The 26,131-nt window shown below is 48.3% G+C and overlaps 1 protein-coding gene across 5 annotated transcripts in view; it reads left to right on the top strand.

Annotated features, from left to right (window-relative positions):
* The window catches only part of SKI (SKI proto-oncogene), a 136,550-nt gene extending 113,215 nt beyond the window's left edge, over positions 1 to 23,335 (top strand). Inside the window, exons 2-7 of one of the 5 annotated variants that reach the window (XM_043992137.1) lie at positions 12,183 to 12,296; positions 12,638 to 12,753; positions 13,599 to 13,861; positions 14,299 to 14,627; positions 17,207 to 17,437; positions 18,719 to 23,335. In XM_043992137.1, the coding sequence (XP_043848072.1) occupies positions 12,183 to 12,296; positions 12,638 to 12,753; positions 13,599 to 13,861; positions 14,299 to 14,627; positions 17,207 to 17,437; positions 18,719 to 18,934 (1,269 nt within the window). In that variant the 3' untranslated portion in view covers positions 18,935 to 23,335. Of the gene's footprint in view, positions 1 to 12,182; positions 12,297 to 12,637; positions 12,754 to 13,562; positions 13,868 to 14,298; positions 14,628 to 17,206; positions 17,438 to 18,718 lie in introns of all 5 variants that reach the window. The other 4 variants (XM_043992136.1, XM_043992134.1, XM_043992135.1 and 1 more) reach the window with 4 other exon arrangements.
* The last annotated feature ends 2,796 nt before the right edge of the window (positions 23,336 to 26,131 follow it).

The raw sequence follows: 26,131 nt of genomic DNA, 5'->3' as shown, positions 1-26,131 counted from the left end.
GGCAGGCAGGCAGGGACTCAGGAACTGGAGACATCTTAAGAAGAGGGAGGATTGACCAGCACTGTTGGCTTTTGCTCCATTTGTATGATTTCTCATTTATTTCTCTGCTTTGAGTTCACATGTTGCTGTTGGGGGTGTGTGTGTGGGGGGGCTCTTCAGTGAAACCTTGGCTTTGGGTGAGCGCCTTCCAGAAAGGAGTTTTACGAATGCTTCTACTACAAGCAGAATTCTGTAAAAGTTAATATTCCTATCAGTGCATTTTCCCTTTATACAGCATCTGAATAGAGAGACTGATGGCTCCACTTTGCAGTTCCTTTAGATTGGTTTATTTTAAAAGCATTTCCCAGCATTTGCCAATAGGAGCCTGGTGGTCGGCTTAAAGGGAGAACATCACCCCCTGCTGGTTGGCACATCTAACACTGGCATTTCCTTGGTGGCAGGGGGGGGGCAGGAATAGTGCCAAAAACAAATGGAACGGGTTTGTGGAGAATGAAGTGTCAGCAGAGGAACCTGGGGGGGGGGGAGGAAGCAGAGCCAAAGGAACTGCAGAGGTCACTCTGTTCAGCCTCACCTATAGCAGCTCTGCCTTTGATACAGGACCCGGGGAAGGTCAGCCAGCCTCTTTTCAGAGATCCCCAGTGATGAAGACTCGGTCGACAACACCCCCTTCTGAACTTGGACGGTTCTGATCATTAGGGAGTTCTTGCTTCTGTGGCGCCAAAGTAGGCCTCCCTTGAAGCTTCCACCCATTGGGTTGGTCCCTGGGTCCCATCCCAATGCGCTTCTTCTTTATGACATTTCTTTGGGTATTCAGACATCATTGTGCCTCATTTCCCAGCCTCACCCTCTTCCAGTCTTCTCTTTTTCGTGCTAAAACATACCTGGTTCCTTAAACCAAAAGACTATGTCGTTTGAGAGCAAGAAGGCCCTTTGAGGTGTTCAGTCCCACAGACCTTGAAACATAAAGGTCATGCCTTGCCTGGGCCAGGATTTGAAACCAGTCCTTTGGTCTCCCTCCAGACCAGGTGTTTTTCCCACTCAGCTTCTTACCGCCCCAGTCTCCTTCCAGTTTATTAATGTCCTTTCTGAAATGTGGCATCCAGGTGGGGTATGACTGGGGCAGAAAGCAGGGACCTGTCCCTTCCCTTTCTCTGAACAATCTACTCCTATTAATGTATTAGGAGAGAAGGAGCTTTAGGGGCTCCCCACCTCCCCAGTGTTCTGTAGGAACGGTGTAGGTTTGCTGACAGACCTGCTTCAGAATTGTGCCATTGGGTTACTTCAGCACAAGACCAGAGGAGTCATCCTTTTCTGCACTGTAGTCATCTCTATTTCTTTCCCTGCTGATTTTGAGGATTTGTTTTGTTTAGTCTTGCTTTTCCAGCTTAAAAGTGTTCTTCTTGCATTGCACACAGTATCATCAACATTGAGTGTTGATCTACTGTGATGGACTAGATTCTTCTCACCAATGCAGTGGTACAGAAGAGTTCCAGGGAACTCATGATAGAAGAGGATCTCCAAATCCAAGAAAAAAAAAGAAAGAAAGAACTGTGGAGTATGGATGCTGAATGAACCATACTATTTCTTTTGTTTTGGGTGCTGTTGTTTTTCTATTTTGAGGTTTTTCCTCATTGCTCTGATTTTTCTCTTATAACATGACTAATGCAGAAATATGTTTAATGTTTGTGTGTGTGTGTGTGTGTGTGTGTGTGTGTGTGTGTAACCTATATCAGATTACCTGCTGTCTAGGGGATGGGGAGGGACAGAGAAAAATCTGAAATTGGAAAGCTTGTATAAACAAAAGTTGAGAACTATCTTTACATGTAATGGGAAAAAAATAAAATACTTTATTAATAAAAAAATTGTTCTTCTTGTAGGACAATTACACCTGCCACATACTTCTCACCTTTTCTCGAGGTGGCGAAGTAGATAGCACACCAGGCCTAGAGTCAGACACTTGCTAGCTGTGTGACCCTGAGCAAATCACTTAACACCACTTACCTCAGTTTCCTCATCTATAAAATGAGCTGGAGAAGGAATGGCAAACCACTCCAGTATCTCTGCCAAGAAAACTTCAAATGGATCATAAAGAGTTGAACATGACTGAAAAACAACTAAACTACAACAACAAAGCAGCTGAAAGTACAATAAAACTAACAGCTCCCCTTATTTTGGAAGAAGCATTAGTAAATTCAATCAAATGTCCCCTTTACTCTTTTTTTAAAACTAAGATTTAAGATGTCATACTCCGGGGGTGGCTAGGTGGTGCAGTGGATAAAGCACCGGCCCTGGAGTCAGGAGTACCTGAGTTCAAATCCAGCCTCAGACACTTGACACTTACTAGCTGTGTGACCCTGGGCAAGTCACTTAACCCCCATTGCCCTGCAAAAAAAAAAAAAGTCATACTCCATGTTAAAATCAAATTTCATGTCGTATGCTTTTGGCCAAAGATGATGGGATTCTGTTTCATTGACTTAGGGAATTAGCCCAAAGTGAAATTAGTTTCATGTTGTTTCCCATTGGCTGGCAGTCCAACCAGGCATTCAGAAATTATGGAGGGGTGGTGTGAAAAAGGGGATTTGCTTTCTTAGGCCCTTGCAATCTGGACTTTCTCCATTTAGAGTCCCCTTGCTGCCCTCCCTCTTTCGATTACATCATCCTTTTCTTTTTTGCCTGGTGTTGGTAGGAGATTGCTGACTTAATTTTGTTGTTTTGTTTGGTGCCTAAACTTGTCCTTTAATGGAAGCTTTGAAATTTTATTGTCACATGCCTCGAGTATTTCCAGGTAGACACAGCAAGAGGAGAGAGGGGGTGTGTGTGTGTGTGTGTGTGTGTGTGTGTGTGTGTGTGTGTGTGTGTGTGTGTGTGTGTGTGTGAGAGCGCGCGCGCGAGCATATCACTTTGATTGCAGCAAGGAACAGAGTCTGGCAACAAAACAAACAAACGTTTTTTCCTGCTCTAGGCCCTCTGACTCAGAGCTGTTGGAGCTCCTGGCCCGGTTCACTGCCCTGAAAAGTCTGTCAGCAGCCGTCGTCTTTCTCCCCGTTTTCTTTTTTATTCCTTCTTTCCCACCAGGGATCAGGAAGCTGCACCAGTGTTGATTTTCTGAGTTCTCACAGGCAGCTCGAGCTGACAGGGCATTCTTTTCATTTTCCCTGAAATACAGTGAGTGATGGCACAACAGGCTTCTTCTGCTGTCCTGCGTCAGCCCACGTCACTTCCACTCTGCTGTAGTTTAGGAGTCAGTGTGTGAGCCTGATTTTTATGGAATCAGAATGTCTTGGCTTCCTTCGGCTCTGCCGCAAGCTTACTGTTGTGCTCCTCTGCCTAGGCCGCCTTAACACCGCCCTCCTTTTGCCCCCTCCATTTGGCAGGGTAGCGGAAGACTCCCGCTTAGGGTTAGACTTGCCCACCCCTACCCAGTGGCCAGGGCTCTGCGTGACTAGCCAGCAGACTGACCAAGTCCCCTTCCATGATCCCACTGCCCCTTACAATCTGTTTTTTGGTGTCAACTCGTGGTGCTGCTGCTAGACACTTGGAGTTCAGTCTTGTGGCAGCTGTGTTCTCTGTGAGCCCTCGAAGAGTCCTACTGATGGCTTCTGGGGAGCCTGAGAAGGCTGTTAGTGCATTTGATCCTCACAGCAATCGAATTCTGCCTGTCCACAAGCCCAACACGCCACCCCCCTCACACCACCTCATTCTCACAGCCATTTAGTTTTCACACTGGAACAGGGCTCCAATTTTATCATAGAAATTAACTATAATTTAATATGCAGAATTTTTAGTTTCTGCTTCATAAAGTGCTTATGATTGGAATAAGCTTATTGCCTAAGTCAAAGCATCTCATTGGCTCCGTCGTGTCCACAGCAGCACATGGCCCCGTGGTCCTCATAAGGCTGCAGACTAGGGGAAGGGCTATTGACATCTGAAGATTTCAGCAACACAACTCAAAGATTTCACACAGCTGGGGACAGTATTTCTTACTTGGGGAAAGTGTGTGCTGCTGGCCTGCATCCTCTCCTCTCTGGGCCCCGGCTTGTGTGTACCGAGCACGTTATTGCATGTGCACGTATGTACACACACGCATGAGAAGGGGGGCCTTCCTAAAGGAAAGAAAAATGGCATGCCCACAGCTGTGTTCCAACTGTACTCGCATATTTTTTATTTAACTTGGATTTTTCAAAAGCCCCATCCCAGCTGTGGACCCTCACTGGTTTTTTTGATGTGGTGATGAGCAAGGATGCTGTCAGGGTCTGCCTGTCTAAAATCAGCCCCAGATTTCGTCAGCCCCGTCGGTTCTGTGGGTGTCTGGGAGCAGCTTCAAGGATGAGGGCTCAGAGCTTCTTAGACCAGCAGGCTTCAACTGGCAGTTGCTTATTATAAAAGAAAAGGAGTGTGGTTTTCCTTTGTGAAGATGCGCCTGAAACCCAATCTAGACCAAAGTTAAAATGGTGCCTCTTGTTCAAGAGAGAAATCTTGATTTGAATGAAATGGAGTAATTGTTGTAGCCTAAGGGTTTCCCTCTAAGCCGCTTTTTTTCTTTTTTTTTTAATATTTCTTTTTTATTTTATTTTATTTTTTGTGGGGCAATGGGGGTTAAGTGACTTGCCCAGGGTCACACAGCCAGTAAGTGTCAAGTGTCTGAGGACGGATTTGAACTCAGGAACTCCTGAATCCAGGGCCAGTGCTTTATCCACTGCACCACCTAGCCGCCCCCTAAGCCGCTTTTTTTCTAACAGGTGGAGGAGAATCACCCAGCCCCAAGTATTCAAATAAATATTATTAACCAAGAGGAAAAAATGGAATGTCTTTCTTCATTCTAACTACATACAGTTGCTGTTGTTGTTGTTACTCCTTCCGGTATAGATCATTTTCCTTGCCTTGTCTAAAGGCCTTAACAGCTTCATTATATATGGAAAACCTTGAATGTTCACAAATTCCAGGGGGGTAAGAACCTACTTTCCTTTTTAAAAAATGGCTCTGGTTATTTGAATCAGGGAATTCAGTTTTTTGGTTTATGTTTTAAATAGCTATGGAAGTTAACCCTTTTCTGTGCACATTTCCCTTATCAGTTTAGATCAACAACCATGTATTGGACACCTGCTGTATGTGAAACATTGCCTTGGGCCTATAATAAGCAGCCTACCCAGAGCACTGAATTTGGAGTCAGGCCTGCTTGGGTTCTCTGTGTGCCTTTCTAGGCCTCTCCACAGTTGTCTGAGACGTTTGGACAAGCAGATGGGTCTCTTAAGCTCCTTCCAGTTACAAACCCTGTGTGGGGAGTAGGGGAGGGGTTAGAACGGTGATTTCTAGATCGCATGATCACATACAAAACAAGAGCATTCCCGCCTTTCCACTCCCCGCTTTAACCTTCTACCGTCACCCTCCCAATCTCAAGAAAAAGCCATGTGCGTGGACACACGAGCTTCCTTGACCGCAAGGTGCTTTTTGAGCGTGGCTTATTCCAACAGCTAGGTTTCCAAGGTGCCTTCTTCAAGTCAAGTTTTAAGCCAGGGTAAAGGCCTCTAATAGACCAGGAGGTACACACAACTAGTCTACCTCCTCAGGAATAGGCTTCTCTGTGTGTGGAGTGGGAAGAGCCCCATTTCCTCATAGTCAGGTCCCCTCTGGGGCTGCCAGTTACATCAAGCACTTTAAAAACCAAATTGTTTACATTTTTTTTCTTATAGCAAAATTAAAACTAAGCAACAGGGTCAGTTTCTGATGATAGCAACTGGAACAAACTGTTAGGAAATTAGGCTGAAAGTTTTTTGATCTCGTTCCACTGTTGGCGAGGATGAGCTGGCGTGAGCCCGGCCGAGGGATGGCAACCAGCCAGTTTCCTTGAACATTTGTTCTCTTCCCCACCCCCACCCCATCCCCACCCTTTTTTTTTTTTATGAAGACAGTAGAGCATAAAGAAATATTTCCTCGAAGAGTGATAGGAAATCACAGTCAAAGGCAGTGGCGATGTGATTGTTTTCCCTTTTCTAGACAACGCTACATGTGTGTGAGGGCTCTGGTGTGTCAGTCACTCTTGGGTATATGCAGGCACTGGAGGGAAGTATGCTTGCACGTGAGGAAGGCTGACAGGAGGAATCACAGGACGATTGAAGACTTTTTAACAGAAGGAACATTTTGTTCCCAGTTGAGCAGACTTTCTGCAGTGGCCCCAGTGTGAAGGGGCGTGTTATGTAACATCCCTAACTGACCCTGGTGGGGAGAGTAGAACTGCTCTGGATGTGGCCGAGTCAGCCTAAGGAGAGCCACTGGGGAGAGGGTGTGCGGTCAGGGAGGCTGGCACATTAGATGGCAGCCAGGGCGTGCTCTCGGGATACCTTTCCTTTCTTTTTCTTCTTTTTCTTTTCCCGTCTGAAGATTTTACATCAAGCTTGCAACTTCAGAGTTGGGAATTGGTGGGGAAATAGTTGTGCATAGTTATTCTCACCAGCCATGTATGTACACACTGCCCAGACAAGAGAAGGCATTCAGGGTCTGCCTTAGACCTGATATCTATTCCACAAGCCTTAGAAGTGAGCTTAAAGTGGATCCTCAAATCAATGTGTAGATATTGGCCAATTTTTCTCCTTTTCCAAGTTCTGTGGAGGGAGACAGTATGCTTAGTTCTGCATTATAATTCTCCAAATAACTTGTCTTTATCAAGACAAGTCATTTATTCCTGTCAAGCCAACTCAGACTAAATATTTTTCTTCAGGCCCCATAAAAGCTTGGTTCTCTGTAAACTCGCTGCTTTATTGGTCACCACTGGGCCTTAACACAAGATCTTGAGTGAGCAAGCCCAACTCCCTGGTCCTGCCAGGGGTCTGGAAGTAGAGCAGTGCCTGCTGGGATCTTGGTTATTGATTTCTTATTGAGGTTTCTCAACTTCTCGGGTTTCCTTTGACATCAGTTGATTTATTTTCATCAGACGGCCCTCAGGAGTTAGACATCCCTCGGCACTCAGAATCTGATTCTAGTGTGTGATATGGTTCATGTCCTGGCCTTCTGGCCCATGACCAGCCCTCTGGGGGGGCCCTGCCAGTGCCATCTCTCAGTAGGACATTGTAAGACTCAGTGCCCTCATTTGGCTTCAGCTGAGTTGGTCGAGGTTGGATGAAGAGTGTGAATGAGGTAAATGACCTGCTCTTAATCAGTAGCATGGGCAGTCATTGGTTTCTGTGGAGTTCATCGCCTTTCTGGGAAAGTCATAGCCAGGCCTGTAAGTCATCAGGGGGTCTTGGACCCTTGGTGTTCATTAGTATTTGCAGATCCCCTGAGAAGAATTCTCCCAGGCCAGAATGACAGGTGAGCCAACCAGCGAAGGCTGTCGGGCCTGCCTTCAGCTCCTTTCCCTACCTTTCCCTACCCTGATTGCTCAGAATTGAGTTTTGTTATAGAGAAGGAAGAGGTGAACTGACCTCCTGACCCTGTGAACATTCTTGAGATAGTCCTTTTCACTAGGACTCTTGAATAGTTTGACCTTACAAGGGACCCTTGGAGATCAGCAGTGGCAACACTGCTGGTTATAGGAGTGTCTCAGAGACACCAGCTCTGGAGAATTGATGTGTGGATCCTAGAGACATGAGTTTGCCAAGGTTTGGGGGCTGGGCAGACTGTACCTTACTTCAAGGTTCTTGGTATAGATGGGTTGCGTTGATTGGATAGGCACAGATGAGAACCGCACTGGTGAAGGGACCAGCCACAACTGATGAGGCCACAGCTCCATGAGAGTGTTTGAAGACCGATGGAAATGTGTTTTTGGAACTGGTGTTGAGGCATCTCACCAACCACCACCAAGGTCCTCCTGTTTCACAGAGGGCTATTCTCAAATCCTCCTGTCGTTGAGAGAGGTGCTGAGACTCCCAAAGACACATGGTTCTTACAAAAAACAAAAAAAAAACCAGGGCAGCTAGGTGGTGTAGTGGATAGAGCACCGGCCCTGGAGTCAGGAGGAGCTGAGTTCAAATTTGACCTCAGACACTTAATACTAGCTGTGTGACCCTGGGCAAGTCACTTAACCCCAATTGCCTCACACAAAAAACAAAGACACATGGTTTTTGTGGGAAGGTGAGGTTACCCAGCTTCATGTCAAGGGTGGGTCCTGACCTTTTTCCAAGGCACATCAGCCTAGCATCCCAATATTCAGTGACCCTGTGCTTCTACATATAACTGAGATTTGAATCATAAAAAAGAAGGGGGACTCAGTCACTCATTGACCTGGTCTTTTGTCCAAACATAAACTGTTAGGCTGGCCTCCCCTGTCGTTCCTGTCCCAGATTGAGCAGGTGTTTGGTCTTCAGGTGTGTGTGTGTGTGTGTGTGTGTGTGTGTGTGTGTGTGTGTGTGTGTGTGTGTGTGTGTGTGTGTAAACTTGTTTGCTGCTACTGCTGCCTGCTTACCCCTGCACTTGAGTCTCTCATTTGTCTGACACTTTTTACCCCCAGAGAAGTCTATCTTTGAGGTTTCTCAAAATCAGGCTCAGACAGGCGCCTGGGCTTGTGGTTTTTCTCTTGGTGAGAACTTGGCTTAATTTTCACGCCCCATTTCAGTATCTGTAGAGACAGGAAGCTCCACCCTTTTCATGGTGTAACCGACCCTAAACTCTTTGTATTCGCTAGCTATAAAAGAAACTGTTTAAATAATAAATTGTGAGTTTAAAAAATCCGTGTGGGAGGGATGGAGAGGCTTCCCATCTCCCTTGCAGAGTTTGGAGAAGGGGTGTGCAAGATTGATTTCTGAGGGGATCCCTCTTACTCAGCTCTCATCTGAATAAGATGTCTCTCTATTCTCTTTGAAATGTATGAAAGAAAATGTATATAATGAACTGGAAATGCTTGAATTGTGATCTCCCACTTAAAAAATGACTGTGGGAGGGTCGTCCTCCTGACTGCACTTCAGTCTCCTCCTCTGTAGGGTCAGGTGGCGGGGTGCATGATTTCTGAGGCTTGTTACAGTTCTGAACCTTAAGGTCCTGTGAACCCTTAAGCTGATCCCCCCAAAAAGCCTTCAGGAAAGTGAGATGGACCCAGAGCTCGAAGGACCTTCAGAGATCAATCCCCTGGCTCTTTTTTGGATAAAAGAGTAAACTGAGTCCCCGGGAGGGGAAGTAACTTGCTCACAGTCACATGGTAGCCACCATTGCAAGGCGCTTCATCACCATGGGCGTGTTTTCAGTCTCCTTCTTCCCCACTGACTGTCCCCCTCCCCCGACTCCCTCCCCTCTGGCTTTTGGGACCCAGAAGTGATTGTCTCTCGAACCTGTCAGATTTAGATGACAGCAGCATAGCCAAGCCTGCCTGACCCCCTAGCTCCTGGGCCTCCACCTGGAGGCCGACCTGGATGGACCTCCAGTGGGAGCCTCCACTCTGAACATCAGGGCCACAGTGTGAACAGGGTTTCCGTCTTTTAACAGTATCACCCTCTAAGTTCACTAAGTAAACAACGACCAGGACGTTGGTTTAGTGCTTGGCTTAGAGTCTAGACACACAGTTTCTTAACTGCTGGGTTTGTTAGGAAGTGGAAACACCCATGTTTCCTGGCTATATTCAACCTTTCTCTTTCTCTCTAAGGTGTCACCTCCCTCCCCTCCCCCCACCAAAGAGTTGTCTTAGTTTGCATAGCGGCCTAGAGGGCACAGGGGACCCCCCCTCTTTGACTTGGCGGTTGGAGCCAAGAGGAGCAGGGCCTGTAGGGATTTAAATGAGAGCAGCCAGCAAAGGGATCCCCTTGGCTCAAGGGCTAGAATTTGAGGAAATTGCCCAGCAGGACAAACTGAGGTGCTAAGGGTGAAACGTGTACATTCAGCTCTGTCCTGGCCTTTGGAGCCCAGATAAACTTGCCTTGGAAGATGGCATCTCAGACAGCTTGAAATAGCCCTTTCTGCTTGTCTCTACTTGCTTTGTTGATGGTGTATTGGGAGAAGCCAACTTCGTGGATGGGCTATCTGCATCCAGACCCGGACCCGTGTCCTCCATTTGGAGTTATTCTTCTTTGGAGTCACCAGACCCAGACTGAGATGAGATCCACTGCTTTGCAGGCAGCCCAGACCTCATGCTGAAACGGGAATTAGCCAGCAAGGGAGCAGCTGCTGTCCATACCCAGTGGCTCTGGGGACTGGGAGAAAGCACGTTGCACCCACACACACCTGCCCTTCGGGAGCCCCCACACTATTAACCAGAAGGCCGAGGGGGGCAGGGGATTGGGAAGTGGCCAGTGGTCTTTGGTCTGTTGGTTCATCTTCCCAAGAGTTTCATGCCCCTGTAGACTTCCACTGTAGGGCAGGCTTCCTTGCGTGCCTTATCACCCTTAACCGATCCACCTGCATTTCTCCTCTGCAATGCTTGATTCTCTCCAGTGTGTCTGTGAAATGGAGAAGAGCCTCTCTCTTCCTTGGCCTCTTCACTGGAGGGTCTGGGGGTGGGGGTGGGAAGGAGGACCTGCCTGCCCACTCGTGCTCTGTTGCTCCCAATATAGATGCCCTCCAGTCATTTCAACCCACCCTCTAGTTTTAGCTCTCAGGATATCAACCTGGTACTTCTGTTTAAAAAAAAAGGGGGTGGGGAGAGAATGAACAGGGATCTTGCCCCCTTTCAAAATGCAAATAACATCCTCTTCTCCTTGACCATTTCCTCCTCTTTCCCCCAAGGTGCTAGTTTTTCTACTTCACCTGTAGTAGCCACCCTGTCCAGGCTGTGTGCAGCCTCAGAGGAGAGGCCAGTCTGAACAGAATGTCCCTCCTGCAGCTAAGTGAGGGGCGGTTCCAGTTCTCAGGCCTGAGGCTCACCACCTGTTGTTGCCTTGTTCAGTCCAGCCTCTCCTCCTCCCTTCCCGGCCCTTCCCTCCTCTCCCTCCCTAATGGTCAGCCTGGGATCATTAGATACTTTCCAAATACCTTCTGGATGCCGTCACCACTTCTGCACAGGCTGTATCTGCAAAAGAAAGAGCCTGTTCCAAACCCATTGTTTGGGCGTGGGGGGACAGTCGAGTCTTTCTTATTTTGGTGTTGGAATTGAGAGGCATTCTCCTTTGCTTATATGGACTTAGGTGTTGTGCACACATTTGGAGCTGGGAAGCCCAGGCTGCGGACGTCCATGATAGACTGACGCTTGGCTTTGTGGCAGGATAAGTGGATGCTCAGCCACGTGTTTTTAAGGTGGTGGCCTTTGGGCCCTGTTTTCACAGACCCTCCACTGTTAACCTCACTCATAAATAAGTAAGGAGAAGGCACCCGATTCGAGGACTCCACAGGCTAGCTAGTGCTGGCTCTCAGAGCAAAATGAACTGTGCCATCACATGGGCAGCGGGGCTGTGCTTTCTCAGTTTGCCTCTGTGGGAGGAGGTAGGTACCCAAGGGGGTGGAAGGATTAAAAAGAGGGATCCATTTTCTAACCTGGACCCTCCTCTCATCTCAGCTGAGAAAGCAGCAGGCTCCTCATCCCCTGGCCAGGTGGGGAGGGGAGCTGCAGCTCAAAATTCCCCAGAATAATAAAGATCTCAACAGGGACCAGGTTTTCTTCAAATACCCATTGCAGACATGCTTAGGCTAGAGACCTTCCTTGTGAGTGACATTAAAGTAGAACCATTGCATCTGCCAAAGGCCTTGCTCACACTGTTGGGTGGGGGATGTCCAGGTCCGAGCCAAGGCCCTTGTGGAAAAGGCGCGACAGGATTCTGGCACTTCCCCCCAACCCAATGCAGCTGGGATGTGGTGAAGTCATCCCATAACAACCATCCCCAAGAAAGAACAAAGTCGGCTGTGTTCTCATTGAAGCAATTCCTCCGGCTCAGAAATGGCGTCACATTTACCTTTTTACGCCCCATCTGGCCAGACAGCACAAAATGACACCCCAACAGCGGCTTCCTTCTTAGATGCGGGTTTTGTTGTCGTCCTTGTTGTTTTGTAAAATAAAAGGATTGATTAGCAGAGAGAAATGTGTGGCCAGGAAATGGATCACCTGGGGGAACCGTCCCCTAGATGCATCTTTGAATCCTCCTTCTCTGTCTGTAGTGGATGAACGTGGTCAATATTACCCTGTGTCTGGTTGTGTTCTCCATATTTCACTTGTGTCACTGAGAAGTGACCGTTCTCCAACAGAGAGCGGCTGCTTCTAGTCTTTGTGCCACAGCATCCTGGAGTCACAGGCCTTCCCTTCTCTAACCGGACCTCTTTCCTGTTGTCTTCAGGTCCCCTCTGAAGCCCCTACAGCCATCAAGCCCAAAACAGATGATTCCTCTGCCCAGTCTCCTTCGGAGAAGGACAAGCAGCCCAGCTGGCTCCGCTTGGCAAGTTCCAATAAGGTGATTTTTTAATCATCCTGTTTATGCTTTCTGAATTAAAACTGGGTCTGTAGCTGCACTGGAGGAGAGGGTCGGACTCTGCCGTTCTCTTGGAAGAATGCCAGTGTGTTTGCTCTTTAAGGACAGAAAAGGCTGGCCCTCTCCTGAGGGTCCCAGTGCAGTCTGGGGTGGGATTCCAACCAACAGTTGCAGGCAGTGCCATATGAGGCCTGGAGGCCAGATGCAAGATGGGAGGCTGAAGCCTCCTAGACCCTCTTTGAAATGTGCACTAGGGACCTCTGTCTGTTAAAGGGAACACTCTTTATCGCGTCCTCTCATGACTGACTTGCTTTTTGAAACAGAGCATCGGCTGCGTGCATCCCCGTCAGCGCTTGTCTGCTTTCCGACCTTGGTCCCCTGCTGTTTCTTCAAATGAGAAAGAGCTTTCCACACACCTTCCTGCACTGATTCGAGACAGGTGAGCTTCCCCTCCTGAGAGTGAGCTTGATGTGGGAGCTGCAAGGATGGACCTCTGGGTTTTGTGGACACACCCATGGCCCTGCACTGTACCTCTGTGGGGCACGGAATCAAATGACTCTTGCTAGTCCCTTGCTCTCATGGAGTGCCCTTGGACTGAGATTTGGTTTTTGCCTTTTTGGGGGTGGGGGGACGGCCATGAGGGTTAAGTGACTTGCCCAGGGTCACATAGCTAGTAAGTGTCAAGTGTCTGAGGCCGGATTTGAACTCAGGTCCTCCTGAATCCAGGGCTGGTGCTCTATCCACTGCGCCACCTAGCTGCCCCTAAATCTCTTTTTCTAAATGAACAAGGTCATCAGAAAGGTCAGGCAACTGTCTAAGAGCAGCTGATAATATGGTGGTGTCAAGAAAGCGGGTTCACTTCTTGACATCAGCCCCACCCATTGGGGCAATGCCCGTGCACAGATACCTGCAAACCATAGCATTTTGTGGTGTTTGTTGGGTGGCCCTTTTGGAGACATTTGGCCCCCATTTGGTTCAAACTCATTTGAATATGGGGTCCAAACCTGTGATCTCCTCAGTGTAAGCATTCCCTTCACAGATGTAGACACCACAATCCCTCTATAAAGTAAGGTCCTAGGGCTCACATGGGGTACCGAGAGGCCACATAGCCAGTCTGTTCTAGGTCAGAAGCACCAGGCTGCCTCTCTCTTTGTTTGGCATGTTAGTGTTACTGAATTTGTTCTGTTTTCCCAAGAGTACTTGTTTTAATCAAATGTTCTGTTTGCTGTGCTGGGCGGTTCTCTGCAGTAGCCCCCGGCTCATGCTTTCTCCACCTTTCTGCAGTTTTTATTCTTATAAGAGTTTCGAGAATGCCGTGGCTCCCAATGTGGCATTAGCTCCTCCCACACAGCAGAAGATTGTGAGCAGCCCCCCCTGCACCACCATCGTGTCCCGGGCTCCTGAGCCCATCACCACTTCCATACAGCCCCGGAAAAGAAAGTTGCCTATGGAGAATCCTGGCATGCCGGAGACCTTGGTCCCTGGCACTGCCCCAGAAGATGAGAAGGATTCCGAGGCAGATGTGGAAGTGGAGAGCAGAGAGGAATGTAAGTGTGAGTCAACTTTTCTCTTTTCCTCCTAAAAAAAGTGGTGCACTTGCACATTCAAGAAGGGGCTCCCATTTCTGAAAGGAGTGTGAATGTGTGGAGGATACATGTATGTGTGTGAGTGTCTGTGTGCACAGGTGTGTGTGTGATGTGCCCAAGTGTGAATGTGTTTGAGTATGTAAGTATGTGTGGGAGTGAATGCCTTATGTGCATGAGTGTATGTATGTGTGCAGATGTGTGTGCATGTGCAAGCGTGCTCTGCCCCTCGGCTCTGGAAGAACCAGTCCTACTGCAGGGGCCTTGAGGGTGACGCTCCTGTCCTCTCAGGTCTTGCATGAGCCCTTCCTTCAAGGGTGCTCGTCACAGCTGAAGTTCATTTGCCACGAGATGTGAGGCCAATTTTTAACGTTGGTTTTTTGGTTTGTCTTTGTTTTCAGTCACTTCCTCCTTGTCCTCGCTCTCTTCTCCATCCTTTACCTCATCCAGCTCAGCCAAGGACATGAGCTCCCCAGGAATGCAGGCCCCCAGTGGCGGGGGGGGCAGCGGTGTCGGCGGAACGGTCAGCACTTCTTTTGAGGCCGTGGCTCACGCCGAGTCTCACGGCAACGGGCTTGAGGCTGAACTGGAGCATCTGAGGCAGGCCCTGGAAAGTGGTCTGGACACCAAGGAAGCCAAAGAAAAATTCCTTCATGAAGTTGTGAAAATGAGAGTGAAGCAGGAAGAAAAGCTCAACGCGGCCTTGCAGGCCAAGCGCAGCCTGCACCAGGTAATGGAGGAGCAGGGGGCGCTGCTGGGTGAGGCAGCCCCTCTGAGCCGGCGCCCTCGCCCCGCCAGTCTCCCTTCCCTGCGTGTGAGGAGGTCATCCAGGCCTGGGAGCCCCAGACTGCCGAGAGGGGCACAGAGACGGTCTTCAAGATGTCTCCACATGCCCGTCATACCCCAGCGAGTGAGTCGCCCCCTTGGGCGGGCTGCCTCGGACTGGCTTCTCTTGCTAATGAAGCCGGGATGTTTTTCTGTTATAATGAGGCCCGGCTATTTTTAGTGCCGGCAGTGAGGAGCAGCTGCACCAGAGACAATTTCACACTTTGACTGTGTGCATTTGCCAAAAGTGGGTACACTCAGACACCCGCCAGCAAGGGAGGCCTGGCTCCCAGGGCCTGTTGCATGCACAACAAATCATTGATTTTTCTAAAGTTTTGGGGAAAAAAGGCAATAATGAGCAGGTCCTTGGTTCTGACCATTCCCTGAAGAAGAAACATTCATGAAAAAAGAGCCACAGAATAATGGGGGGCATCAGAGCCCCCTCCTTGACACATGTTTTCTTCTGCCCACAAATCTTTTCATTCTGTCAGCCACCTTTTACTCTGCCCCCAACTGGTGGTAGCCATGATGCTCCTTGTAGGTCTGTTATTTACCGCTGCCCTGTGCCTGGGTCTCCTCCTTCCAAACAGGCTCATTGAGCTGCTTTCTCCCCTTTCTGAATTTGCACCCCACTCCCAAATCGCTCTGTCCCATAAGCAAAACCAACAACTTAATATAGTGGTTAGGACGTCAGAGCTTCTGGGGTTCTTCGTGGTGATACTGCGAGGACGTCTGGGCCTAATTGCACGGACCCGTCATTTTGAATTCACTTGGGGGTGGGCTTTGTTTTTTGACACGGACAAGGTGTGGTCTGGAGGGGAGGATGCACTAGGAACTCGCCAGAGTACTAGGCTGCCAGATTGCATAATGAGATGAGCAGCCCTGGTGATATTGAGAGCCGGAGTGAGATTTGGGTGTGGGTGTACCAAAAAAAAAATTGTAAATAAAGTCTGAGAACATTTAGCGCTTAGGTTTTTTTTTTTTTAATTTCCTAGGGTGTTTAGAACTCTGTGGCCCACCCAAAGGCTGCGAAATTAACACCTCTGTCTAGCACAGTGTGGCAGTGAGACAGTCTGACAACTCTGTGGAAAGTTTAACAAGCAGAGTGTTTTTAGCCCAATACAATGCTGTCAGCATCGCACGGTCCTGAATTTTTAAAATTAACGTCAATATGTAGTTGAGTTTCCTTCCAATGTCCCCTGGCAAATAGCTTTTTTTAAATCTGGCTTAAGGTATGCTTTCTGATGGAAACATTAATTAAATGGTTTTTTTGCACTATGGGTGACAGTGATATGGGAAGTAAATTACCTGGGTTTTGTAAAACCTTTTTTGATGAAAACTTGAGTGTAGCTAGCCCAACTTCACAAGCTGTCAATATTAATATGGTAGATTCTCCCCCCTACCCCCCACTACCCCCACCCCCCAAGCTGGTGAATTCTGGTCATCACACGACAAGCTCCTTTGGTTCCAAGCACAGCCATTGCCTCCCATTTGGCCTGAGCCTCCAACTTCCCTGACCTTGGATGGAGGTCCTATAGCCTTTTTACATGTAGCAGAAACATAAGGAAGGGGCATCTTTCTGTGGAGCAGCCTGGTCCCCTCCATGTGGCCTTCGTTCTGTGGACATGAAGGTGTTATGTCTTTCCCTCAATCCCTCCTTTCTACACCTTCCCACCCTCCCGCCCCAGTACCCTGGTGCAAAAAGGCAAGAGCCAGTGGGCCTGCTTAGGAAGCAAGACCAATCAGAAATCTCTCACAAACCTTTGTGAGGCTCACCAATTCAGCTTGCTCGTGTCTTAGCAAAGTCACCATTTTTGAAACAGAAAATGTGTTGCTTAAAGGGAATGGGACCAAAATTTACCTTTAAAAAAGTATGGTCCTGGGGCAGCTAGATGGTGCAGTGGATAGAGCATTGGCCCTGGAGTCAGGAGTACCTGAGTTCAAATCCGGCCTCAGACACTTAACACTTACTAGCTATGTGACCCTGGGCAAGTCATTTAACCCCAATTGCCTCACTTAAAAAAAAAAAAAGTATGGTCCCGGGATAGCTAGGTGGAACAGTGGATAAAGCACTGGCCTTGGATTCAGGAGGACCTGAGTTCAAATCCAGCCTCAGACCCTTGACACTTACTAGCTGTGTGACCCTGGGCAAGTCACTTAACCCTCATTGCCCTGGGGAAAAAAAAAGTATGGTCCCTAGAAATGAATGGAATGTTAATGCAGAAAGACTTGTGCTAGACCCTGCATTTTAAACTTGGAGGTGTTGAATTGTATAAAACACCTCATCTACACCACCTCCTTTCAGGGAAGTTGCATAGAGATGGGTGTCATGTGGATTGTGTCCATCCTATCAGCTGGGCCTGTGTTGGCCACTGGAAGACAGATCCTGTCACCCCCAGCTGGCTGGAGATTGACCCAAGCCTGAGGACGGGGTCACCGGGGGCTTACAAAGCAAACTAACCTCCTTTCCCTTTCCTCCTGGAGGAGCTGGAGTTCTTACGAGTGGCCAAGAAGGAGAAGCTTCGAGAGGCAACTGAGGCAAAGCGCAACCTGCGAAAAGAGATTGAGCGTCTGCGGGCTGAGAATGAGAAGAAGATGAAAGAGGCCAATGAGTCCCGCCTGCGGCTCAAGCGAGAGCTGGAGCAAGCCCGGCAGATCCGAGTGTGTGACAAGGGCTGCGAGGCTGGCCGACTGCGGGCCAAGTACTCTGCGCAGGTGAGCTGGCCCCCTGGCCCCCCAGGAGTGCTGCCTCGTCTCCCCTAGCAGGACCCATCCAGAGCCCTCTCCCTTTTCACAACACCGTGAGATTGGCCAGGCAGGCGTGATTGGGCTCTTTTTACAAATTAGGAGACTGAGGCTCAGCAAGACGAGGCACTTGCCAGGGTCCTTTGAGGAGAAGCTAAGCCAGGACTAGAATCCGGGCCTTGTGCACTATTTCTCAGTAGCTGTCTCCTCAAGTAGCTAACGGGATCAGCTAGATTGGGGAGGAACCCCTTCAAGGGACTGAGACCCCTCTGCCTGCAGCAACTGGCCTGGGCTCTTTAAGGAAGATCGTGCAAATTTCCGGAGCAGGAAGGGGCAGGGGTGGTGAAATTGTGTTGCTGCCCTGCAGGAAGGGATGTGCTCTCGGCCTCCGGCGTCTCCTCTTACTGATAAGGGGGGTCCAGACTAAACAGAGGGAGGGAGGGGGAGCCTGGGAGCAAGGGGTGGCGTCTACTGCCACCGAACAGGTGGGGCCCAGCCAGCCCCCTCTGCGGCTCCTTCTTCCAGGACTCGGATACGCAGGTGTCTTTCCCCTTCCCTCTGAGAAGTTTATGTAGGCCAGACTGGGCCTCTGTAGGACCCTGCAGATTACAAGGGATGGAGAGGCGCTCTATCTGGGGGCCTTGTGCCCTGCCAGGGGGTGCAGGTGGGCTCCCATCCACCCACTCCTTCCTCCTCATTTTCTGCCAGAGAAATCGCATCTACAGGCATAGGTCAGGTGGGGGTTCATCACAGAGAGGCTGGGAAGAGTCCTTTGGGCTTAATAAGGCCAGGGCTGAGTGATGTGTGTGGGGGGGCTGCCCACAACGCTGGTGTGCCGGAGTGGTTCCCAGCTGTGATGGACTCAGTACATCTTAAGTTCTCCTCTTACTCCTTCTGTGGCCTGGCCAGGCCTGCTGCCTCCTCCTCAGATGCTCCTTTCAACCAAGAAGCTAGGAAAGAGCAGACACTAGCCCCGTACAGACCCTGCTGTGGTTCCGGCCCCTCTGCCCCCAGAGCACAGGGTGCCCTTCTCCTGGGCTGGCCAGCCAGAAATCTTCCTCAGTCCTGTGGCCAGTCACCAAAATTCCCAGCCCACGAGTGGTCCAGCTCTTAGCTTTGTCAGAGGTGGGACTGAAGCCACACCTGGAAGGGTCCTTGGTGCTGGGCTTCCTGGGCTTATGGGTGTCAGTGGGGTCCGTGGTCCCCTCTCTCACCCAGGCCTGGCTGACACCCCTCTCCTTTGGCTTTCAGATTGAGGACCTGCAGGTGAAGCTTCAGCACGCTGAGGCCGACAGGGAACAGCTCCGGGCAGATCTCCTGCGGGAGCGGGAAGCCCGGGAACACTTGGAGAAGGTGGTGAAGGAGCTTCAGGAGCAGCTGTGGCCTAAACCGAGCCCTCAGCAGGCCGGTGGCAGTGGACACAGGAACGAGCTAGACAGCGAGCTACCGCACGAGCCCCGAGCCTGACGTGGCTCCCACCGCCAGTGACGGGCCGCGTACGTGCCTGTGCGTGTCGTGCCTGTGCGTGTGCCCAAGCATGTCCACGCCCAGGAGACAGACTTGGTGTGTGCCGGAGGGACAGCGAAGCACTGAATTCCGCCTCTCCCCGCACGCCGCCCGCCTGCCCGTCCGTATAGCACAACATCTTCTGTGCCTCGAACACAACCAAGTGTTTCTGAACTGCCCTTTTGGACCCCACCACAGCGACATTTTCTACTGGCCAGCGAGCCGAGGGTGCTCCCCCGTGACCCCGCTTGCTGGAACACTTTGAACGCAAACTTTTGTTATAAGCTATTTAAGACAATGACAGTGACTTGATAGTCCAAGAAATGAACAAGTTTTTTATAAGTAACTTTTCAAAACTCTCAAACACTTGGTGATGCACAATTTGGATGCCTGGTTACGGCGCCAGGGACGAGGCCCCGGCCCGCCTGCCTGGCTTGGGGAGGCCCCGTGCTTGGACCCTCTCATGTGGTTTGATTGGGAGATTTGAGTGAGTTTGTTTCTGTTTTTGTTTTTTTAAGTCTTTATTTTTAAGTGATAAGTACCCAGTTTTCCAGCCCCAATGCTGGGAGAAGAAGAGAGTGTGTGGGAGAGAGAGAGAATTGAAGGGAAAAGCTGCCCAGCCTTATTGAAGACGTACGTCACTGCGTCACTGCTCCTAGTCGTCCCCAGTCTGCAAAGGGCCACAGCCGTTCAGAGACTCCCCCCAGCGCACCCCAGCGCCACTCTGAGGACAGTCACTTTGTTTTTGTTTTTGTTCTTGTTTTTTACTGGATCACCTTCCTTTGTTACACCCTCCCTTCCTCAGAAAGGACAGTATTTATCTCCCCGTTGTTCAGGTTGTCCCTGCGCACGTCCTCCGAGTGTCCAGCGCTTCTGTCGCTGCTGTGAATGATCGGTGGCCATGCCGTTCAGTGTAACCAAGGGGGCTGCTTTCATTCTGGGATCCACTGAGACCCCCCACCCCTGCACCAGAACAAAACGCAGCATTATCTCATCGCTTTGTCTTGGGGCTGTTTTCTGTCTGTCTGTCTGTTTGAACTCATCCTTAGACTGCACTTTGTTGAAATCTCCCTGTGTCTTTTTCTTCCCGCTTATCAATCAGCTTGACTTAAAAGGTTTTCACTTTGAACATCTATTGTCCCGGTGTTCTCAAACAGACCCTACCCAGCACTCAAGTGCTTAGAAAATTCCCTGTGGTGCTTGGCTGAACAAGGGACACGTAAGAAAACAGTAATGATGCAAAACCTGAATCCTGGGGGGTCGCCGCGTGCCTTCCTGCGTCTTGTACGTTCAACACCGACTTGTGACTCCCCCCTCCGAGCCCCCAAATACCTATCAACAGTATAGAGAAATTAGATTGATCAGTATCAAAAGAGTTTAGTGCTTGCTTAAGAGCATTTATTCCAGATAATCTCATTTGCTTTCAACCGTTGGTGCAAATTTATAGAAGGTTTGTTATGCCCAAGCTTGAAAGCGATTTTCCACTAGACAGGAAGCGGCTTCCCATCCTAAAATTATAGTATTTATTTACATAAGAAATAAGATTTTATAAGAATTCTATGCTTGAACCCATTCTAACCACCATGGTGACTGGGAGCATTAATAGGAGGTTAATGCGTTAGGTGCAAAAAAAAAAAATTATCGACATAGCTCGGGAAAGCAACAGCAACAAACAGCTAAACCCATGGAAATTAGGCAGAAATGAGCATTGGCAGGCTTCCCCCATTCTCTGGTGTTGGGGTCCTGGTCCTGTCGACTTGGCCCCTTCTCACGTGCGTGCAATGCAAAAGGAACATTGTCGATGCAGCGTTTTTTTTGGGGGGGGGAGGATTGTTTGTTTTTTGGTTTTTTGCTTCTTTGTATGTTTTTCTTTTACAGTTATTAAAAATTCATATGCATGGAATTTAAAAATCTCTGCCATATGTATATTCATTAATGGGCATTATTACTGATTTGTGTAAAGGGTTGATTTTGTTATGCAATATGCAGAATACTGTTTCAGGCTTAGGTGTTTCCAGACTTGTATTTTTCAGCTATTTCTTCAAGGGAAACTAGGTGATCGAATTTTAGCAGCGCTTGGAGTTGTGTTAGCTAACATTATCTATGTTGCTGTGCTAGGTTGCCAAGTCGAAAAATTACACAGAGAACAAAAGGCTTTTCCATGGGCCTGGGTTTGCTTGAAAGCCACCATGCTCAGAGAGGGTGGCAGGGGGTTCTAGGCTGGGTTTCTGGTGTGTTCTAGACTCAGGTATGAGTAGGTGGTCCTCCTTACCCTGCAGTGGATAAAAAACCCTTTTCACTTCCAGGTGAATGAGCCTTGGTTCAAGCAGGGGAACTAACCCTCACTCACCCTCTGGTGGACATCTCCCCTTCCCCCATAATCTGCCAGAAAGTGCATGTTCCCCCCACCCACCCCCTTTCAACTACTCTGAGCCTTGTTTCTTGAAAAATCAGTGAGATCTGAACACTTTGCAGTAATTTGTCCCAAAGAGTATGGGGTTAGATCACACACACACACACACACACACACACACACACACACACACACACGCACGCACACACGCACACACGCACATACACCCATGATCCTGACAGTATTCAGTTACTTGGCATCAGATTTTTTTTTTAAGGCCAAATTTTCCCCTTGAGAGCATTCACACTAATTCTGCTGGGGATAGGCTGCCCACGAAATGCCGCTGTGCTGATTTCCTGATGATCAGTTCATATCAGAGCTAGGAAATGTTGATTTTTCTTCCCTCCCCCGCCCCAAGTTGGCATATGCAGCCCCATGAAAAACCTTTTCAAATTAAAGTCATCGATGAATGGAACTCAGTCTTATTTCACAGATGATACGGAATGATGTGAACAAACTATGGGAACAAATTCTCCTCACCAGCAGCTCATTGTTAGGTTGTTTTTTGGTCAATTAACGTTGCTTCAATTTTTCTTTTTTTTTTTTTTACCCTCAGCGTGCACAACCCCAAATTGGGTGTCTTGTGACTGGACCTTTCCCCCACCTTCGTTATTTTGTTTGATAATAGTAGAATCACTTGGAACTGACTCATGTGTGTCTGGGCCCAAGCCCCTTGCCACACAAACAGAGAGGCTCTTTTCTGGGTTTTGTAGCTGCTCAAAGTCTGTTTCTAATCCCAGGTCTTGTAGGAGCAGCTAACTCCTGCTACAGTGGCAGCCTTAGAGAAGGAGGAAGAGAAGGAGAGAGGAGGAGAAGGAGGAGGAGAAGGAGGAGGAGGAGGGGAATTGGTTCCCTGGGTGATTTCTGTGTATGAAACAATTTTATACTGCAGCAAAACGAGGTCCCTTAGAGACAGAAGTGCTCATAGTTTTCACCCCATTATCTCAGCTGCAGCTTAGTTTTCTTTAAGAAGAAGGGAGAAGAGGTGTCTTTGTAGGCTGTTGACTCTCCCTATACTTAAATATATTACCTAGATAATTGTATATTCAGTTTAATTACTCATTGTTTCTGTACTGAAAGAAGACTTAACGAAGGGAAAAAACCAACAGCAATAACATTCATATCTATGGAGCAGCTAACTAGTACACATAATATCTGCTTTTCATACAGAACTAGCCAATATGTAAAAAAAAAAGCAAAAACAAAAAAATTTCAACATGTAAATACTTTTTTTTTTCATTTTCCACTGTTGTATTATAAGTGTGTATGGTGGTTACTTTTTCAGAAACTCTTTCTTGGTAGTTGTCTTGTTTTCTGAGTTGTGTTTTTAACAAAGAAAAAATTCTTTGCTTGTCTGTTGGGGGGGTTGGAAAACACTTTGGGCAAGTTTTCAGTGTAGGTTAACATTTTCCATCTTATGTTTGGGGTCCTTATTTTCATGGTAAAATATTTTATTATTAAAGGTGAAATTCTCTTCTCCCCCTCCCCCCCAAAAAAGTCCACATGTTTTTGAGGGAGGTGTTTTTGTTTGTCAGAAGTCATAAATGACATTTTTTTTTCAATTGAGGAAAAAAAATCTACATTTATAATAGCCAAGAGCATTTCAGCACATTTCTGTTCTCCTGTTTTCTCCTATGCTGCTGCTAATGACAATATTATGACTTACTCTACTATTCGAGAACTATTTTTATGTAATTAATGTATGCTTTCTTGTTTATAAATGCCTGATTTTAAAAAAAGAAGAAAAAAAGACAGAAAAAAGCTTGGCATATTTATCTATCTCGCTGTGTACCTTGTTGGTCCTTTCCCCTTCCCCCCTGAAACAGATAATATTGTAAAATAGAGGCCTCTATGAGAATATGTATGAAAATAGCTCTGCTTATATGCCAGTGACTGAATGTACAGTGTATAGACGCATTCCCTAAAATAAACAAAAGTGTTTGGTTCAACTATTTCCACATTACAGAATTTTCTGTTTCCTTCCTTTGGGGCATTCGGGACCAGGGCCAGGGGTGGCTTCTTGCTGTCTGCTCTGTCTCCCCAACTGATGCAGAGGTTCTGCCAGCCCAAAGCTCCCTTTGCCTTCCTAGCTAATCTTCCCACTAAATGGTTGGTCTCTTTCGAGGTCAACAGGTGGCCTGGGGAGTTTTCCTTCCAGCCCTTCTTTTAATGACTGGGTCACCCCAGTTGTTAGTCCACGTGGGCTGATGGGGCTCTAATTTAGAACTGGGCAGAGAAGGGATCTGTCTTCCCCTTAAGCCCCAGTGTCCCTTTTCTTTTCGGGCCTCCTCCATATGGCTGGGAACAGGACTATTTTCAGAAAAAAGCAGGACAGAAGAATGGCCATTGGCTGGTGTGACACTCACCCAGGATCTGTAAGTGCCCTCTTCCCACAGGGCCGGAGAGGAGGAAGGAGTGGCATGGGGTCAGCAGTGAGACCGAATTCATGCTGGGCACCACTAAAGGATTATATTAGAAGATTGCTCGCCATTCAGGGGCGGGAGGGATCAGGTGTGTGGAGGAAAGAAGCAAGACTCGCTTCACAGGGTATCTCATCGCCTCAACCCCCCTGGAAAAGATTCATGCCTTTTAATATTTTAATCACTAGGGTTGCTTTTTCTATTAAAGCACAAATTATCCTTCAGGCTTCCAGGGACCCAGCAGCAAGAAGACTAGTCCTTCTACCAAGAGGGAGAGTAATTAGCGATTGAGAAAGAACTGAGCTGAGGGGAGACACCATGGAGGGGGAGTAAAAAGTTCATTTGGGTTAAGGGGGAAATTTCCAAAGTACAGCTCTCCGATTACTCCAGTTAACTGCATGCTCCCTGTGTAGGCTTTCTCATTTGCTTCTCTGGTCCTTTGACATTTATTAATTTTTTTTTAAAGTTCCAAGTTTCTTTGGAAGGGGTTAGCTGGAAAACACCACCTTCTCTTCTGAGGAAACCCTCAGAGGCAAGGGGAATGAAATGAAAGCTTCAGTTTTACCATTGGGGCATTAGGAGGATTAGCCTGCTAGGGACTGCGATTTTAAATTTCCAGGACTCGGTTGTGGAGTCTCCCCCAGCAGGCCAGTTGGCAGTGGGTTTACCCCTTCAGGGTTACCAAAGCCAGCTCAGTCTAAGATTAGCCCAAGCAAAAATCCCATACCCTCCCCTGAAGCCAAATGGAAGTTATTTAGGGTTAAACTGACCGCTATTCATTTACACATTAATCCAACTACTATTTTATCCAGTTCCAAGAATGTGCAAAGCACCGAGTGCTGGGCTCACTATGGGGAACAGTACAAAGAATAAATATGACCCTCAACCTCAAAGAGTCCATGCTCTAGTAGAGAAATAGGGGAAACCAGAGAAAAAACTATACACAGGGCAGAATAGAATATGAGAATAATATAATTAGAAAACATGAGTCCAAAATGAGAATAGCCTAGGATTCTGAATCCCTTACTTTATAGATGGGGAAGCCAGGGTCAGGGCATCTTCATTAGAAAGAACATCCCAGAAGAAAGCACCAGGGATGAAACATTGAAGGTGTACAAGTTTGAACGTCCATTCTATTCCGAATCCTCTGGCGGGAGAGGAAGACACTGGCCCAGGAGGAAGCCATTATAAGAGTTTTTAAGCTAAGAGTTACTTCTGGGGGCGCAGCTAGGTGGCGTAATGGATAAAGCACTGGGCCTGGATTCAGGAGTTCCTGAGTTCAAATCCGGCCTCAGACACTTGACACTTACTGGCTGTGTGACCCTGGGCAAGTCACTTAACCCCCATTGCCCAGCAAAAAAAAAAAAAAAAAGAGTTCTGAGATACTGGTGACAATGCAAATCGAGAAGGGGAGGGTAGATGGATGAGACACTCTGGAAAGACTAATGGGCCTTTGCCTGTGGTCTCGTTGTGAGCGCCTTGGACCCACATACCAAGAGTGGCTGCTGCTGACAGGTCTGTATGTACCAGGGTGTGTGCAGCCTTGCTATCCACAGGACACAGGAAAGGAACGATGACAGAGCCAGGCTGGGCAAGGAGATGAGGGGAGTGTGGCCCCTTCAAATCTCCGGGCCTTGTCAAACCTAAGCTCCCATCTCCCTCACTTCTCAGAAGCTAGCTTTGGAGACCCTCAGCTGTGACCCCGAGCTGCCTTCCCCAGTATGATGGCAGAATTGCCAAGGGCTTTGTCTGTACCACCCACCCAGGGTGGGCCCAGGCAGGCAGCCTGGTGGATCTTGGGAAGGAGACTGCGCTGTGGGCTAACCAGCCTCTTGGAAAGGGCTCCTCCCCTTTCTTTTTCCTTGTTCTTTAATTAAAACCAAACCCTTCCAACATGGATGGAGGGATGGTGTCTGCTTTCTTCTCCACAGCCCATTGGGCCCAGGAGGGGACTTGGGAAATAGCTTGAGCAGGGATATATAGTAGCCGAGCTCCTGCAGGCTTAGCCCTGTGCTAGGCTTGGAGAGGGAAACAGAGAGAACCTGGCACAGAATTGAGAGCTAGAAGGAACAGGAGATGAGGCAGAGCCCCAAAGCTCTCATTTTGCAGATGGGGAAACAGCCCCCAGCCTTAAGGAGAGAGCCCTTGGTGGCAGAACCAAATCAGAGCTTGGGATGCCTGACTCCTCACCCATCACTCTTCATGCTTTGAGCTGGAAGGAGACCAAGTCTGACTCCCCCATTTTATAGTTGGGGAAACTGAGGACTGGGAAAATTAGATAATTGTATCAAGATCCTCACAGGTAATAAGCTGCCGACACAGGAT

The sequence above is a fragment of the Dromiciops gliroides genome, chromosome 3 (genome assembly GCF_019393635.1).
Source record: "Dromiciops gliroides isolate mDroGli1 chromosome 3, mDroGli1.pri, whole genome shotgun sequence".
NCBI lineage: Eukaryota > Metazoa > Chordata > Mammalia > Microbiotheria > Microbiotheriidae > Dromiciops > Dromiciops gliroides.
The sequence above is the reverse complement of the archived record's forward strand: the minus strand, read 5'-3'. Positions and strand labels throughout refer to the sequence as shown.